Source organism: Myotis yumanensis, unplaced genomic scaffold, assembly GCF_028538775.1.
Source record: "Myotis yumanensis isolate MYYU_CA2020_CCGP unplaced genomic scaffold, mMyoYum1.0.hap1 SCAF_9, whole genome shotgun sequence".
Lineage (NCBI taxonomy): Eukaryota > Metazoa > Chordata > Mammalia > Chiroptera > Vespertilionidae > Myotis > Myotis yumanensis.
Genome location: NW_027223760.1, coordinates 18,539,513 through 18,557,994, shown reverse-complemented (window position 1 = coordinate 18,557,994; position 18,482 = coordinate 18,539,513). Strand labels below are relative to the sequence as shown.

Sequence of the window (18,482 nt, the reverse complement as noted above, 5' to 3'; positions counted from 1 at the left end):
CACTGGATGTGACTCAACAGAAGAACCTAAGATAATAAATCTATTTTAAGAAACTCAGAGGGAATATGAAACAAAACAAAAAAATCATCAAAGAGCACAAACTGTAACATTCACCCAACATCAGGACCAGCAGGTTCCATGTAGGGGAAAAGGTCTGTGCTTGAAGTACGGCTCTGCAGCTGACTGTGGTAGTTGGGGACAAGCTACTTACTTTGCAGGAACCACATCTCCTCTGTAAACTAGGGTGCACAGCTTATGTCATAAGACTTATTTAACAATTAAATGAGGCTGCACTTTGAGGTCCTCAAAAATGTTAGTCTTTTCCCCAAAGATGATCCTTGGGGATCCTGTGGTCCTAGTCTTTATTTACAGATGAGGAAAGTCAGAACCAGATGTTTAAGTAACTAAGCTAGGGGCAGACAATGAGTAGGTAGCAGAAACCAGTTCCAGAATTTTGTTTCTTAATTCTTTTTTTGAATATATATTTATTGATTTCAGAGGGGAAGAGAGAGGGAGAGATAGAACATCAATGATCAGAGAGAATCATTGATTGGCTGCCTCCTGTAACCCCCACACTGGGGGATTGAGCCCACAACCCGGGCATGAGCCCTGACCAGGAATCAAACCGTGACCTCCTGGTTCATAGGTCCACGCTCAACCACTGAGCCACACTGGCCAGGCTGGTTTCTTAATTCTTAATAAAGCACTTGGAGGTTTCAAACATCACAATCTGTTGGGAAGAATTAGGGAAGGCTTCAGGGAGGAGGCATCTCAAGAAGGTGATTTTGAATTATATTGGACAGAATTCCGGATGAAGGCAAACATCTGACTCTGACCCAGACACGGGATGGGAGGCATGCTGGGGAGCAGCCATCTAATTTGCCTGGAGTGCAGGATGCACGTTGGAAGTAGTGAGGGTTACACCTGGTGAAACCATCCGGGATGATGCCGAGGGGGCCTATGTATGATGCCATGGGCAGTGGGGAGCCACTGAGGACTTTTTATTGATTTACACTATTGCGCTGTCCTTCAGGCAGAGGAGCTGAGTGCAGCATGCAGTAAATATTCTCTGATGGGGAGACCGGAAACCTGGAGAACAGTTAAGAAATGACTGCAGGGTCCAGAGAAGATGTGAGGGGCCTGACCGGGATGCAAACCAGAGGGACTGCCAAGGAGAACAGGTGAGTGGGACACGGCAGCATTCGGCACCTGACTGGGTTTGGAAAAGAAGGTGATGGAAGAAGTAGAGGTAAATCTACTTTGTCTCGGATGACAGAAATCATTAAATCGGAAGTGTGAACGAAGAGGAATTCCGTTCACAGTGGTTCTCAACCTTCTGGTCCTTTAAAACAGTTCCTCATATTGTGATCCACAACCATAAAATTATTTTCGTTGCTGCTTCATAACTGTAATGTTGCTACTGTTATTAATCATAATGTAAATATCTGATATGCAGGACGGTCTTAGGCGACCCCTGTGAAAGGGTGGTTCGACCGCCAAAGGGGTCGCGACCCACAGGTTGAGAACCGCTGGTTTAGGAGATGAGTGTGAGACCCTGGGAGCCATCTAGGTGAAAACGGGGCTGTTTTTAGAGAGAACAATCTGAGCTGGGCGTGCAGATTTGCAGGTAAGTGTGCATACGGTTTAGTTGAGCACTTGCCTGTTTGGCTCAGTGAATAGAGCTTCGGCCTGTGGATTGAAGGGTCTAGGGTTCGATTCTGGTCAAGGGCACATGTCTGGGTTGCATGCTTGATCCCCAGTAGAGGGCATGCAAGAGGCAGCTGTCCAATGATTCTCTCTCATCGTTGATGTTTCTCTCTCTCTCCCTCTCCCTTCCTTTCTGAAATCAATAAAAATTTATTTATTTATTAAATATATATTTTTAAAAGTATTTTAAAAATTGAGTTGTGGAATAGGGGACCACTCAGGGGAGGCTGTCGAGAGCTGGGCACCAAAGCCGGATGCCCAGTTACTTTCAGAAGAGGAAGAGAAGCCAGCAAGGAATGGAGAAAAGGAGACAAGCCAGGAACGTGCAATTCCTTGCCACGTACCTTTGTGGATTAGGTGCTCCAACACGTCGCAGTGGCCGTACTCGGCAGCGACCCCTAGCGGCGTGACTCCGAAGCCGTCTCTCAGGTGCACGCTGCCGCCGTGCTTCAGCAGCAGAGCGATGAGGTCTTTGCGGCCTTGCTTGGCTGCCTCGTGCATGGCCGACCAGCGCTTGACACCGGGCTGGTCCAGGCTGCTGTCGTGCTTGAGCAGAGCAGACACCATGTCATAGGAGCCCCTTCTTACAGCTTCAAGAGATTTTTAAAATGACAATTGACAGCAGGCATATGAACATGAATATTAGACGGTGTTAACATTATCCATTTTAATATCAAAAGAGAATATCGTATTTTTCACCCCCACTTCAGTTCTTATATCCAAATTTCCATTGCAGGCACTAGCCGGTTTGGCTCAGTAGATAGGGTGTCGGACTGTGGACCAAAGGGTCCTGGGTTTGACTCCCGTCAAGGTTGCAGGCTCCACCCTGGCCGGGGCCCTGGTAGGGGCCAGCGCAAGAGGCAACCAATTGATGTGTTTCTCTCACATCGATATTTCTCTCTGTCTCCCCCGCTCTCTTCCACTCTCTCTAAAAATCAATGGCAAAATATCCTTGGGTGAGGATTAAATAATAATAAACCCCACAAATTTCTATTGCAAAATGTAAACAAACAAGATAACACTGCTGTTTCTTTAAGACTCTGATCTTAGGTGGTTCAAGGGTTTCATGAGCCCTAAGGCCTCAGGATTCTAAAAGGGATGAAATGATATTATTAATAATAATAGTTATCATTTACTGAGCTCCTAAATATGCTAAAAGTTTTACACACATTATTTAATTTATACAACCCAACAGTGGATGTTATTTTAATTTTGTTAATGAAGAAATTAAAATTTAGAAAGGTTATATACAACATCTTATCTTAGCAATGTGCACTGTTTATCATGAAACTTTTAAAAAATATATTTTTATTGATTTCAGAGAGGAAAGGAGAGGGAGAGAGGGACAGAAACATCAATGATGAGAGAGAATCATTGATCGGCTGCCTCCTGCATGTCCCCTACTGGGTATCAAGCCAGTAACCCGGGCATGTACCCCTGACTGGGAATTGAACTGTGACCACCTGGTTCATAGGTCGACACTCAATCACTGAGCCACACACTGGTGGGCTATATATAAATATTCCTAAAAGATGTAATGCATTTTCTCTTATCAACAAGTAAAATCTTATTAAGAAACAGCAGAATGAATGCTGCTCCCTGCAGATAGAGATAAAAACAGATTCATTCATTCATTCATTCATTCAATATGAAAGGCACTGTGTTAGGCACTGTGGACAACAGAAAAAGACAGATGTTTCTCACTTGTGGACTTTACAGGTTAGGGAAGAAGGCTATCCTGTCTTGTGTTTGAAGAGGAACTCAGCGTCTGGGCCTTTGCTGGGAAAGGCGGGAGGAGATGTGGGGCCACAGAGGACACCCTGGGCACCCAGGAGGCAGAATGCAGAAAGGCTCTAAGGCCAAGCCAAAGGAGAGGCCCCCAAAGGCCTAAACTAAGGCTGAAGACAAGCTTTTGGAGGCAGGCAAGCCACTGCTGCAGTGAGATTTCAGGTTTTGCCCTACTCACTGTCTAAATTAGAGTCTGTTGACAAATGCATTTCTCTGAATCACCCACCTGCCACTGGCAGCTCTAATTACAGTGAATTACCTCATCCTAGCTGGTGTTATTGCAGAGCAAACATCAATAAGTCAAACCAACTAAGAGGTGTGTCCTCGTCTATCTACTTGCTCCTATTGCATTTTTTTCCTTTTGCCTGATTCAGAGAACATATTGATTAGAGATATAAGCCTTTCTTCACAAGAACAACAGCATATCTAGGCCACATCAACTTAAAATACTTTTAAACATAAAACTTTGCTTGTAATTTACTTTTTTGGAAAGAATATGTTTTCTTTCCCATAAACATAACAATGCAAATTGTGGGGAGCCCCTCCCAAGTTAACCCACAAAGACATACCTCATCAAAAAATGGCTGAATAATAAAAATTAACAAGACACTATATTTGTGTAACATAACCACATACAAATAATTTACGAAGTAAAAAATGCACATATATATCTTCAGTAATAATATTTTGAGAAAACCCAGTTTCAGTTCAGGAGTTAGAGAATTTCCATTAGAGAATTTTGCTTAGTTTATAGGCACTTTTGTACATTTATCATCTGCTGGCACTTTTCCTGTTTATTTAAATTCCTGCCACTTTCTCTGTGGGTATATGTGTTTTGCTCACATAATTCACTTGTTAGCAGTGATTTATTTTCTGACTCATATGACATACAAATAGAGCAGTTTTTTTCTGAGGTATCTTGACAAGCAATGGAAGATCTAAAGAGGCGATGGAGTGAAGAGAACTTATGTTGATTTGTGAGAAAGGAAATGTCTGAAGCAAAACTAACCGGCTTCTTCTGTACCTTGGGCCCCAGTGGCCAGGACAACCTCATGGCTATCCGATAGAGAAAGGTGACACCAACTTCAGAGACCGGGCAGAGCGGCAGTTTGAGTGCAAAACCCTTAAGTGTCAGGTCATCACAAATCAGGTATCAACCACTCAGCAAGTAACTGTGTAACATGACTGCAATACATCAAAGTATCAGAGTAAGGCCAGATGGCGGATGGACAGGCCAAAAGGGACTTTGGGGGGCCACTTATGGATATCAATAAATAAGTATGAGGATAATGGGACTGGCATTGCACAGAAAAAGGAAAAAAACAGCAATTTTTCCTCTTATCTCTCCTTCATGAGTTAATAGACTGAGTAGCAAATTTCAAAGCATCCCACAGATTCAAGAAGAAAATTGAGAAAGTGCCATGAATTATCCATTTTCCTATGAACCTAAAAAGACAATGTGGTTTCCACAATGAAGTGGAATTTAACCCAAGAAAATTTCTTATTCTCCAGAAATGTAGATGATGGGGACATCAGTGAACACCTCCAGAATATTTCCTTCATGAGACTCTGTCTTCTCTTTGATATTACCATTTGGTTTTAAATATATATTATTTCTAAATGTTAACTCTATTTTGACTGATAACTCAATGATCAAGTTTCTTTCCCACACTTCAGATACTGATAGAGAAACCAACAAATGAAACTTTGAAATACAAAGAAATGCTTAATGCTCTGTTGTGGGCATTAAGCATTTAACAGTTTACATGAAGCAAAAAGAAAACAAATGAGTGACAATTATGTGCTCTTTTTGGAGTAAGTGGATTAGGAACAACAAGTAGAGACTAATTCTATATTTGCAAAGTGTGATGAGAAGAAGAAGAAGGAGAAGGAGAAGGAAAAGGAGAAGGAGAAGGAGAAGAAGAAGAAGAGGAGGAGGAGGAGGAGAGGATGATGATGATGATGATGAAGAGGAGGAGGAGGAGGAGGAAGAGGAGGAGGAGGAGAGAGAAGAAATCAAAGACTATAAAAACAACAAAAATACATGGATGTCATTGCAGATACTCCATGGTATATGCCTTTACAAAAACAATGCAGATCACATTAATCGCTGAATATTCTATTTAGTGCCTGTAGTGCCAGCTCAGGATAACAGCTCTGGTTTATTTATGAGAAGCACCATGTTATGGTGACATAAAGGCTGGTTAACACATATACAGAGATAGCTATGGGTTCCTCTATGCTCGTGTTTCCCCTTTTGTTTTAGCAACAGAAGCCCCAAGTTTTAGCCGGTCACAGTCTATCCAGGTAGACTCTACATAACCAGGCCTGCCTTGTACCTAAGTGAGGCTGCGTGACAAAACCTGAACTCATGGCATAAGAATGGAAATGCTTACCAATGTCCAGGTCACCTTCCTAAAGGGGAAGATGCTTTCCCAAGGCTGGGAAATGGTGACATCTGAAGGTTCTGTGTGTACAGCCACCCGGCCACCCAGGCCCACACACTCTGAAATGTTGTCTAAGAGAGAAACGAACTTCTTTCTTCTTAAGTCGTTGTTTGTTTGTTTGTTTGCTTTGGGGATCTGTGTTTTTTGTTACATAAGCTTTGCCTGTACCCTAACTATTATAATAATAGCTTGGCCAATCAGATCTAAATTTAGGAAGGCGGAAAGCTCTGACATGGGGCAAGAGTGAGCAAGACGGACTCGGATCAGAGTGACCCCAGCCTAATGTGGCCCCATTTATTTAACGTTACATCCAGATTTTCCTCCGCTGTCTGTGGACGACCCTCTACTTCCCCCAAGTCACAACTCAAGAGCAACTATATCTGTGAAAGTTTCACAGATTCAGTGCTTCCTTATTGCCCTACTTTACTTTGAATATACACCTTTATTATAGTATTTGTAACATTAATTTTCTACTTATATCATATCTAGCTCTTCTACTAGACTCTTTGAGAGGAGGAAGATCATTCCACTCATCTTTATATCCATGTTACCCAGTGCACCACCTGGCTTAAGCTAATGTCTCAATAAATGTTGTTTGCATTGATGTTGTTGAATTAATGTTGAATGTAAATATTTTTGGAATGTTTATGACTTGTCTGAGTTTTCTGTTAATATTTTAAGGTTGCTTTTAAAAATTCTAGTGATTTCCCTGTGAACAGGAGGTGTGGTAGTGTTAGCTAGTTATGACCAGAGCTCATGATGCCTTATTCTTTTTCTCTGGGATTGCTGATAAATAATCTTACGTCTCCTTCACACACACACACACACAAAATTTCATAATGGTTCTCCTCCCCTGAGCATCTATCATGTGGCAGCGGTTTAGTATATTTATATTTTCTCTAATTTTTATAACAAGTCTGCATGGTAGGTGGTATATTTTCATTTTACACATGAGGAAACTGAGGCCTATAGTAATCTCAGAGCTAAGATCTAAGTCCCATATAATAATACTATACTGTGTATTTGAAAGTTGCTAAGAAAGTAGATCTTAAAAGCTCTCATCGTAAGAAAAAAAATTGTAACTACATGAAGTGATGTAAGTTAACTAAACTTACTGTGGTAATCATTTTGTAATATATAAAAATCATGTTATATATCTTAAACCGATACAATGTTTTATGTTAATTATATCTCAATAAAACTAGGAGAAAATAAGTCTACAGATCTGATACCAAAGCCCAAATTCTTACTCTACAGCCCCAGTCTCTACGAGAAAGGTGATGTTATCCCTGGTCATTTATAGTTAATGTCACCTCTCTCTGCCTCTGCAAACAGACCTGCCACTTCCTACTGGTTTATAAATAGCAGGATACACAGACGGAGCATACGCTGAGAAATGACACCGTTAGGTTTTTCATTATTCCTTTGCTGTGTCGTGGTGGTTAACTCCGTATAGGTGCCCAGGGCTGCCTCTGAGTACTCCCAATCTGCTGGCTCCTCTTCCTTCCAGTTTGGCTTCATTGCTGATGTGGACCTGGAGCCTCTCGTCAGAGTCCCCTTCTGCGTCTTGCCTCTGGCTATTCACCTAACATGCCACCCTCCTTACAGCTGGCCCCTACCTAGCCAATGTTCTTTTAGAACTGGTACTTCTTGTTTCATAAAACTGGTTTGGATTGCTCCTGGTTAGTTAGTACTGAAGGATCTTTCACATTTGACCTCTTTGTGGGATAGAAAAACAAAATCTTAGGACAGGTGAGATGGGAGATACGGGAGAACCCAGGGAAAGAAAGGAGATGAGGTCACATAATTTTAGCCAATACATAGTGGTTTCCAATAAATACTTATTAACTATTTATTATTTATTGCAAACAAAAAGTTCTAGAAAAAAGGTCATTTACCAATGAGAAGAGGTGTCTCTCCTTTGTCGTTTTTGGTGTTTGGCCACACTCCCTTTTCTAGTAAAGTTCTTACATTTTCCACCAGACCAGCTTTGACTGCCAAAGTCAACGGTGTTTCTCCATCAGCGGTCTTGAACTCCCAGAGTGTCTTATAGGATGCTGAGATGTGAAAGCATTGCATAACGTTAAACATCTTTATTGAAAGGATATCGCATAGATCAGAATAATACAATATTATACATATTAGATTGAACAAAGTTGATTGATGAAACAGCAAAGACTAAAAGGAGATGTGAGTAAAGTTTCTCAAATGATTGTATAAGTAGATGAGCATGGACCTGCGAATCAAACTGACGGCTCAAAAGCCAACATGCATGTTTCAAGGTGCTCTCTTCCTTTAAATAGGTTGTAAATTTTCATCCTGATAAATTATAAATCAATTTCCCAATCCTTAGCATTGTTATTTAAATTGCATCTGAAATTGGTTTTTGTCAAATGAAGCCTGTGAATGTGGGACTGAGAATATATTTGAATGAATGTATCCTGTCAGAATATGTTAGCTACACTACGCTTAACATCATCTTCTATATCTGACTATATGTCTAGCTATCTATTTTTTTTAGCTGGCTAGCTGGCTGGATAGTTAATCATGAAACATCATTATCTTCTACAACATAGAACCAGAGAGCAATACTGAAGGTTGAAAGATAGGGCACTCTCAAAGTGCTTTATTAGACATTGAGGTATGAAAAATACTGTATCAGAACATGAAAATTATTATTAATATTTGAGCAAGGTCAATTTACCATAATATGTATTAATGTTTATATTATGAAGAAATAGTTCAAGATGAAAAATTAAAAACTGACTTCCAAAAGCAAAGAGATTTATATTCAGCCCTGGCCAGGTGGCTCAGTTGGTTGGAGCATAATCTCATAGACCAAAAAGGTAGCAGGTTCAATTCCCTTTCAGGGCACATACCTAGGTTGGGGGTTCAATCCCTGGTTGGGGCACATATGGGAGGTAACCAATCAATGTTTCTCTCTTACCTCTTCTCTCTTTCTCTCTCTCTCTCTATCCCTTCTACTCTTTCCTCCCTCCCTCCCTCCTTCCCTCCCTCCAATGCTTCCTCTCACTCTCCAATCAATAAACAGTCTGGCCTGTATGGCTCAGTGGTTGAGAATCAACCTATGAACCAGGAGGTCATATGCTTGGGTTGCACGCTTGATCCCCAGTAGGGGGTGTGCAGCAGGCAGCCGATTGATGATTCTCTCTCATCACTGATGTTTCTATCTTTCCCTTTCTCTTCCTCTCTGAAATCAATAAAAATATTTTAAAAATAAAGATAAAATAATAAAATCGATAAACATATTATCCTTGGTCAAGGGTTAAAAAAAGATTTATATTCAAATGAATTAATTCATGATATATACAAACTTCTATCACTTTTAGGTGATTAACCATATTTTCCAGCCAACCTGTGTCACATTCTTAGAAGGACACAAAGGTGAAGCCGGAGACTCACAAAATGTGCTAATTTTTGTACCCTACGTTTAAAACATAGGTATTGCCTTTTCTCAGTTTCAAATAATATTTTATTCTGCTTCTTCTTTTTGCTTGTTACATTCATTGACAACACTCCCAGCTTCTACATTCTTGCTTCAGTTTGGTCAAAGAGGCTTGATGTTCTCTTACCATCCAGGACAATTTCAAGTATTTGTTGAATGGGCTGAACAACAGCTTCATGCAGGGGAAACCATCCTTTTTCATCCGCTTCATCTAGTGCATATTTATATTTCACATACTCCTGGAGCTCAAGAATGTGGCCTAAAGTAAACACATGGGCTGATAAGTCTGTTCCTGGCAAGATGGAATCTTGAATTCACCCCAGTGTAGGCAATGCACTCACCATGTTTTATGGCCTCCACAAGTTTTCTGTTTTCATCACTTAGTGGCACAAATCTTCCAGAGAAAGAAACATAGGCCATAATTATAAAAGTGAAATACTCCGAGGAACCAACATTTTAATCTATATTGAGTTCTGAAGATAATTTTAATAATCAAGATTTTAAGGAAATGCACACAGCTGATTTCATCCACTTAAAAAAGCAATGACTCAGAGTCAGATATAGAGTATATTTATGATACACTAGACGTAGGACCATTAGTGAAGATGATAAAATGTAAGATTATAACTCTGTCTCTCAAATGAGTGCCAAGCAACGAAGTGAGTAAATAACTGGAGGCAGAGTCAGAAGAACTGGGCTCGGGTTTTGTGCTTTGTGACTCTGGGGAGGCTGGTGAGCCTTTTTGAGTGGTGGTTCTTCATCTGTAATGTGCTAGGAGTAAAAGAAAGGTCCCTAAGACTTCTTTCCATTTAAAAAATTCTATGCTCAATAAATGTTTGCTGCTTTAAACATAATAATTGCTAATTAATGATGGCTCCTTTGGGGGCTTATGATCCACCCCGCATGATGAGTTAGTCTTAACCCATCCACAAGTGAAAACAGCCTTAGCATTTACAGAGCAAACGCCCAGTTACCAGCCCAGTAGGTCATGATTTCAAGCCTCATGGCAAGTCTCTGGGTTGAATTTATTCAAAGGAAACAAAGCATTTCATGACAAATTGATTTAACGTTATCAAGCAGAAACGTTTGCTGCCATCCTAGGGCTGTGAATGCTTTCCCGGGAACTCTAAAGTTCTAAAACCTGTTGAAGACATGGAGAAGAATTTAGGAGGCCAGGAATTTAAATGTAATATGTCCATTTTTTAAAAGCTCAGAAACAATAATTTATAGCACCGAGTCTATCCCAAAGCACTACTAAGTTTCAGAATATTATTATAATAGAATGTAAAGGTAAACTAAAGTTTAGTTTAGTCAGAAGAATAATGTGTGTTGTTCAAGACAGAAATCTATATTTGCAGTTTTAGACTCTATAACCCCTGCTAACATAAAACACCAATTTTGTGTATAATTTGTTAACTCCGGTCACTTGAAAAGTAGATAATGAAATAGGCTCTGGTTTATATATTACTTCTCCATATATTATAGAAGCCCTCAACCTTTTCCCCATTCATTGAACATACGAGCTAGGTGGGCTAGCATTACTCTTCATATTTTAAAGATGCAAATATAGAATACATTACTTATGCTAGTAAAGGTTGCCTGAGTCAGTAGCAGAATGGGCTCTAGAATATACAGAACAGACCTCTGTATACCTATCTATACATTAATTGTATAAACTGTACTTGCAAATTTGTTTAAATTTATTGTCCTTTCATTCCATTAATTTAGAAAATAGGCAATCATGCACAACCAAATTCAACTAGAAATTTCCCCTCCAGGTTATTTCCATCTTCTGCCTGAGCGGGGATTTGTGGAAGGTCAGACTGCTGAACCTATCACAATGGCCCTTGTAAAGCTGTTTGAGCATTTTCCTGGAGGAAGAGTCAGGAAACAGCATTTATTTCATCTTACAACTGAATGATTGTCATAAAGAAATTTTGTTGAGGACGGTCAAGTTGATTGTTACCTTTCAGGATAAAATTCAGTCTTGCTGGCTTCAATGGATTCTTGAATACTGAGCTGAATATCATAACTTGTAAGATTGTCTTCATCAGGGTCATCATTACTATCCATGACTAAATATAATTTTGAAAAAAGCAATTTCTTATTATCAATAAATGGCACAGGACACCATATAAAGTTAACATGAAACATGCAAAGTGAAAAACTAAAATGTGTTTACCTTTCTCCATTTAACAAATACAAATGCATTTGTTGACATTTTAATCCATATTATGTATGAAGCCCATTCTAATTTTTGAACCTTGAATTACTTGTCCTTTGGGTATCTGTATTTTCTAATTTTGACTTTCTTTTCAGTAATGACTACAGTTGGGCTTATAAGAATTCACTTTTCCCACATTTCCAACTTACAAGAATTTTGGCCTATCTGTTTCCTCAAGACACAGCACATTAGAAGTTTAAAACTCTAATCCATAAGTAAGACAATGGCAGGAATAAAGAACAGTGAACCTTTCCCATTCTTTACTCATGATTTCGTGTCTGCTCTACTTGCTTATTTGTTGATTACTAGTAATTCCTTTGCTCACACCAGCAGTGGTTTGAGTTGGCTGCCTTGAGTTGTAGTTGTTTTTGTATTTGTGTTTAACTTCTAATGACTCTATGCTTTTTGAGGTGAAGGGTTCTCTCTCACTCATCTCTGCTTCCCCTACTGTTCTAGAATGTGCTGGGCACAGGAAAGATTCTCAATGAATATGTGTTGAATTAAAGTAGAGAGAACAGAACATCACAAATGCAGTGCCCTCGTCTTGCCTTCAGGAAATTTGAAGCATTGAGATAAGAGCCATCTTAACTCCATCCCAGACTAAAGACCAGCCCTCTGGTCTTTAGAAGAGGGAGTGTCTCTCATTACTATTGGGTCAATTGTTTTATCTTAGAAATGTAGCTAAGTGTAGAAATCCAAATAGTTCTACAGCTAGGCTGATTGATGAATATGAAATTATTTGAGAGTAGTGATACTTTTCAGGACAAACTGTATTTATATTATAGTGTGTGTTTTCAAGGTGAAAACAAAACAAAACAAAAAAAAAAACCAAACAACTCAAAATAGTATTCTGGGGGCAATTTCCAAACACAAGAATTGTTTACCTCATCTCATGGCTCAAGGTTAGATAAGCTCAAACATTAAGGACAGTTCTGTTCATGCTGATAGTCAAGGACCCTGACCTGTGCACAGACTGCACACCAGTAAATCACATCATTATGATTTTATTGTTCATTGTTCTGCATTACTATCAGCTGGAAACAGAGGAGAGAATAGTGATAGTGTGCACTGCACTGAACATATTTTCTCACACCATGATATCTCAGTCTACTCAAAAGGCTAACATGTGCCCTAGGGATTCTCGTCAACAAATAGATTCAAGTGATATTTTATTTGTTATTGTTTACTCCTTCATTGTCTCTCTGTTCCCCGTAGAATGTAATCCAATAAGACGAGAGAATTAGTTTGTATCGCCAGTGCCAACAGAAGCATCAGCTCATGATTTATGGACTCTAAATGCATATTGAATGAATGAATTAATTAATTAATTAATGAACACTAACATAATCTAAGCTCTGCTTTATTCTTAGAATTGACTGTTTTCCTCAGGTATGCAGTCTTTCTTCCAACTCAACAAATTTGATTGCCCACTCTGCACTTGGCTTCACTTTTTGCACTTTTGTGCTTTCATACCTTACTCCTCTGCACTCACAAGCCTTCGTTGTTCCATGCCCACGGCCCACACTGCCTCGAACCTGGCTTGAGATATTCTTCGTACAAAAGCCCTTGCTGAAATTCTCCAATTCTTCTCTGGCCTTCTTTATCTGTGTGTATCTCCTTTTACATAATATTTTTTTCCCAACATCTGGACTTGCAATCATTGTGTATTTGCTTTGCAAGTTCCTCACATATTTGTGTTATGTATTCTCACTTGGACAATTAGTTTTATGAGTAAAAACAAACTTTCTTTTTCCTTTATGTCTCCTCTCTCTACTCCACTCCTAGTCAACCATAGCAAATTGCTATCGCAGTGGTCACCGGAGAAAATGTGTTGACTCACTCACTAGTAGTGGAAAGCACTGAGTCCTTCAGACAGCACAATTAGACCATGAAGTTAAACCTGTGGCATTGCCTGTTGCCTTTCTCACTAACATCACTGTGGTGACAGGGGATTGCATGGCTCTGGGATTAGTAATGAGATACAGAGCCTTTCACCTATTTAAGTCACTGGCTTAACTCTAAACCTGTTTGAAATTTGGGCTTCCAGGACATGAGATCCTACAGACTCCTTAGAGAACTGAGTTGATCTGGGAAAGTTTTTTTTTTAAATGTCCTTTTAATTACCACCAGAAGGAAGTTATCTAAGGCTTTCCACTGTTTTGTATCCCTAATGACAGCAGGGTAGAAACGATGAGGAAACTACTACTACTTAAAGCAATCCCCACCTAACACAAGCTGTCTCCATCTTTTTACTGAAAGCTTAAGGGGAAGGGACGATCTGTGTGCAGGTGCCTCAATGTGTCAGAGAGACAAGGGTGCATCACTGGAATGGGTCTATAGACATTAAGACGCAATGACAATGGACTACAAGGTGGTAAAAAGGAAGGAACTCGTCATTTGCAACTGTGTGAATGGACCTGGAGAGCATTATGCTAAGCAAAATAAGCCAGTCAGGGAAAGATAACTATCACAGGACCTCACTCATATGTGGAATTTAACGAACAAAACAAACTGATTAACAAAATAGATCCAGAGACATAGAAGCTTGGAACAGATGGATGAATTTCAGAGGGAAGGTGGGGGTGGGGGTGGGGGTGGGTGGATGGGGAGAGATTAAGTGAGGAATTTACATGCATATATGCATAGTCCATGGACACAGACAATAGTGTGGTGAAGGCCTGGGAGGGGCGGGTGCAGGCTGGAGGGTATCAATGGGAAAAAAAGCAAAAGGGACATCTGTAATAGTTTCAACAATAAAGATAATTAAAATAAAAAAGACACAATGAGAGGGGCAGGAAGACAGTTATTTATCTGTACCTCAAAATTAAAATGACTGGACTCAATCCCAAATGAAGGCTGGAAACAATTTTTAAATTTATATATATATTTTAATTGATTTCAGACAGGAACAGAGAGGGGGAGAGAGATAGAAACATCAATGGTGAAAGAGGATCATTGATCAGCTGCCTCCTGCATGCCCCACACTGGGGATAGAGTCCGCAATCCGGGCTTGTGCCCTGACCAGGAATGGAATGGTGACCTCCTGGTTCATAGGTCAATGCTCTACCACTGAGCCACGCCTGCCAGGCTGCAAACAATGTTTAAGTAAAATACCAGCCAGGTACCTGAGGAAAGGCCAAATACTCTTGACATCCTTGAAGGCCAAATACTCTTGACATCCTATTTACAGGTGCCCCACTGCTCAGTCTGGCAAAATTCACTGACCCTTTCTAAATAATAGTTTGCCGATCCTGTTCTGAAGAAGCCCACTACTTATTTATTCTCCACAAGTAGCTGGTGTACAACATAACTGGGACAATCCGATTGGACAGTGAGCCATTTCGTGTAAAGCACTGGTCAGCCTTGCTTTGATGAAAGCAATGTGTTCTCTCCACGCATGTGTTTTCTGAGGCCTCGTGTATGCCAAGTAACGAGCCATTAAATTAAGGATTCTTGGACGCTAAATGTGTTATTCAGATGTCAATAGTTATTACTTTACAGATGGGCTGAGTAAAATCCTAGCTTTAGATGGTGGGAAAGAGTGGGTGATCATGTACATTTTAGATTCTCTTGGGTAATAATAAAAATGGTGATTATAATGATAGCCATAAATTACTGAGTGATCATGTCGTTTCCAGCACCCTGCATAGCACTTTGCACACACCGCCTTGCTTTAAATCCTCCAGTTCCACTTTTAAGAATTATAGATTCATCGTGCATAAGTGGAAATTTGGGTTTCAAGAGGTTAAAAACCCGCCCAATGTCGCAGAGCTAAAATGTATGAGTCTGGACAGGTACCCTCGTGTTTAAGATCTTTCCGAAGCGGCAGGAAAACAACCCACACAGTCTGTTGCCCTTAAAAAGAAAACACTCTGATCTCGCTCTTAACAGCCAGTCTTGATGACAATGACTTCCAAAAATAAAAAATACCTTCCAGGACACACAAATCTTTCTCTTCGGGTCCATGTGATAAGGCTTTGAGCTTCGGATGGTCCGAGGTGTCCTAGACTTGCCTTCGTTCTGTACTTTTGTTTTGGAGTCTACACATTACAGTCTGAAAAATAGGATCAGCATGCCAGCTGGTGCCTGACCCAAGTGGTCAGGAGGTCGGATGATGTTGCAAGGTAGGATGCAGGAGGCAACCTGGGTACATGCACTAGTAACCTCTCTGCCCTGGACTCTCTAAACTACCTCTAATCCGTGATCCGTGATAACAGCAAACTGTTGATAAGTTTGTGAGGCCCCTCAGAGCTTCCCTTGAAACCTGGGTGCTCCCATAGAACAGGACCGACCAAGGTCCTCTTTTTCCCTCAACCAGGGCAAATATGACTGTGTTCCCTATGGACTGTTTATTTCCAATGACATCCAAATCCCTTTAGCCCATTCACCCTCACACTGTCTTGGGCAAAACAAAAATGAAATCATTTCTGTGAGTCCTAAACAGGGCTGGCCTTAAGAGTTCCTGGAGTGGCCCTAGCCGGTTTGGCTCAGTGGAGAGTGTTGGCCTGCGGATGGACTGAAGGGTCCCGGATTCAATTCCGGCCAAGGGCACATGCCTGGGTTGGGGCTCAATCCCCAGCAGGGGGCATGCAGGAGGAAGCTGACCAATGATTCTCTCTCATTACTGATGTTTCTATCCCTCTCTCCCTCTCCCTGCCTCTCTGAAATTAGTAATTATTTCTTTTTTTTAAGAAGAGTTTCTGGAGTGGACCATTGCTTCCATGTTGCAGGGAAGGGCTTTGCGTCCATAATGTAACACTGCCCCCGACACCTATCACATCAGTGTCATTCTGTTACATCAGTCAGAGGTCCTCTCCGGGAGAGCTTATTGTTCCATCTTCCAGAGTCCCTTTTAAAATGCCAATAGCCCCAGGGCAGAATCAGAATCTGTTGGAATAGTTCAATGGGAGGGGATGATGGCAGAGGGTCTAAGACTGAGTCCAGTGGGAGGTGATAAGAGAGGAGAAGAAAAGAGCAATACGGTAACATTTGGTTCTGCTCACAGTTTTCTACAAAGGCCAGCCCCCAGCCAAACCAGCCGTTCTGCAGCGGGTGCAGGCTCTGCTGTGTGGAAGGGGAGACCCTGACACCCTGAGGAATTTCCTTTACCTTAACCGTCTCTGGCCCTTGGGTGAGGAGTTCTTCTGCTGGAGGTCCCGAGAGTTTCATCAGGATCTGTCCTACGAGAGGAACAGCAGTAATTAAAGAGCACTTCCGTTTTTCAGTTTTGTTAAGGCAATGTAGTTATATACAAACAATGGGCATTCTCATTTTCTGCATTTTGGCCATCTATTTGTATAATGTTAAAGACATATTGAAGTCAATATAAAAAATATTTTGTAATAACTTTGGTTTTTATTTGGTGGCTACACACTTAGTTTTTTCAGATCCTTCGTTTGTTCAGCACAAGTGGCAAGTCAAATAAAGGGCTTCCTTCGGTATCAGAGCCAACTAGTCCCCAAGAGATGTCAAAGAGAGGTGACACTCTGTCAGACCCAGGTCCCACCCCACAGGCACCAGTGACTGTTATTTACAAGCCAGGAGTTACAGCAATTCCCTCTTCATGGTATTTGCCTTTTCTTTTCTTTTTCCTCCAGGTGAACTTTTTTATTTTTATTTTTAAGTTACAGTTTACATTCAATATTATTTTTTGTTGTTTTCAGGTGTGCAGCATAGTGGTTAGACAATTCCATATGTTACAAAGTGCCCGCCCCCACCGCCCCGATATTTTAAGTACCTACCTGGCACCATACATAGCGATTGCAATACATATGACTGATTGTGTTCCCTATGCTGTACTTTACATCCCTGTGACTGATTTGTAACTACCAGTTTGTACTTCTTAATCTCTTCACCTTCTTCACCCAGTCCCCCAACCCCCTCCCCTCTGGCAACCATCAGTCTAAAGAACAAAACAAACCAACAAACAAAATGGAAACAGACTCATAGGCGCAGAGAACAGACTGATGGTATTTGCCTTTTCCATCAGAGAGACATCCTGTGGATAACAGAGAGAACAGACCAGTTCAAACAGCATCTTTAACAGCACCTCTTGTTCTGCTAAAACACACTCTCCCCCACCCCGCCCTGCACCTCCCCCAAGAAACAAATGCTACTTTTATGTTGCCTCAAAGTGAGAGAACTGAACATTTTAGAAAAGATATAAAAAGCCAAAATGGATATATTGGTCTCCAGGCACCAAGTAAGATCTGGCATGTGATAGGAATTCACGAAGTATTTGCCGAATGAATGAAAAATTGGATGATCAAATATATACCACTCTGAAAATCAGCAAAAGAATAGATTAACCTTGTGTTTTCTTTCTCTGACATACATGTTTTTGCCAAGTTCACTTCTAATTTTGGGACTGCATTAACTGAGGCTTAATTTCTAAGTAAATACACTGTGATACACACTGTCATACTAGTTTAACTTGTATGCGGTTTCATTTTACAAAATTAGACATTTTTAGTCTCCTCTATTGATTTCCAAGTCAAATTCACCCATGACAGAGATGTAGAAAGATGCATGCTAGCTTTTGAAAATGACACATAGAACAGAAAAGGTCTTTAGATTCACAAGTATGTGATTTCTTAGGGAATGGAAATGTAGACTAGAAAAGAACAGAGTAAGCATGGCCCATGAAGAGAAAAAGTATGAATAAATGTGCCCTATCACTTCTAGGATGATAATATGATTTTTAAAAAGCCCTACCCTTTGTCTATAATTTTTAATTTAGGAATCTTATAAAAATAATCAGAGATATGGAAAAAGATTTGTATGTGAAAATGTTCATCCCAGCCATATTTAAACTGACAACACATTAGAAACAATATAATCCCTAGCTGGT

The 18,482-nt window shown here is 40.4% G+C and overlaps 1 protein-coding gene across 4 annotated transcripts in view; it reads right to left on the bottom strand.

Moving 5' to 3' along the window:
• The window catches only part of ASB15 (ankyrin repeat and SOCS box containing 15), a 32,652-nt gene that overhangs the window by 10,191 nt on the left and 3,979 nt on the right, over positions 1–18,482 (bottom strand). For 3 of the 4 annotated variants that reach the window (XR_011472640.1, XM_070423824.1, XM_070423825.1), the window contains exons 2-7: positions 16,742–16,812; positions 11,375–11,483; positions 9,750–9,802; positions 9,536–9,667; positions 7,841–7,999; positions 2,052–2,297 (exon numbers count right to left, since the gene is read on the bottom strand). Coding sequence is in view for 3 of the 4 variants with exons in the window: in XM_070423824.1 (XP_070279925.1) it covers positions 2,052–2,297; positions 7,841–7,999; positions 9,536–9,667; positions 9,750–9,802; positions 11,375–11,481 (697 nt within the window). In the remaining variant the exon portion in view is untranslated. The remainder of the gene's footprint in view (positions 1–2,051; positions 2,298–7,840; positions 8,000–9,535; positions 9,668–9,749; positions 9,803–11,374; positions 11,484–16,741; positions 16,813–18,482) is intronic. The other variant, XM_070423826.1, reaches the window with a different exon arrangement.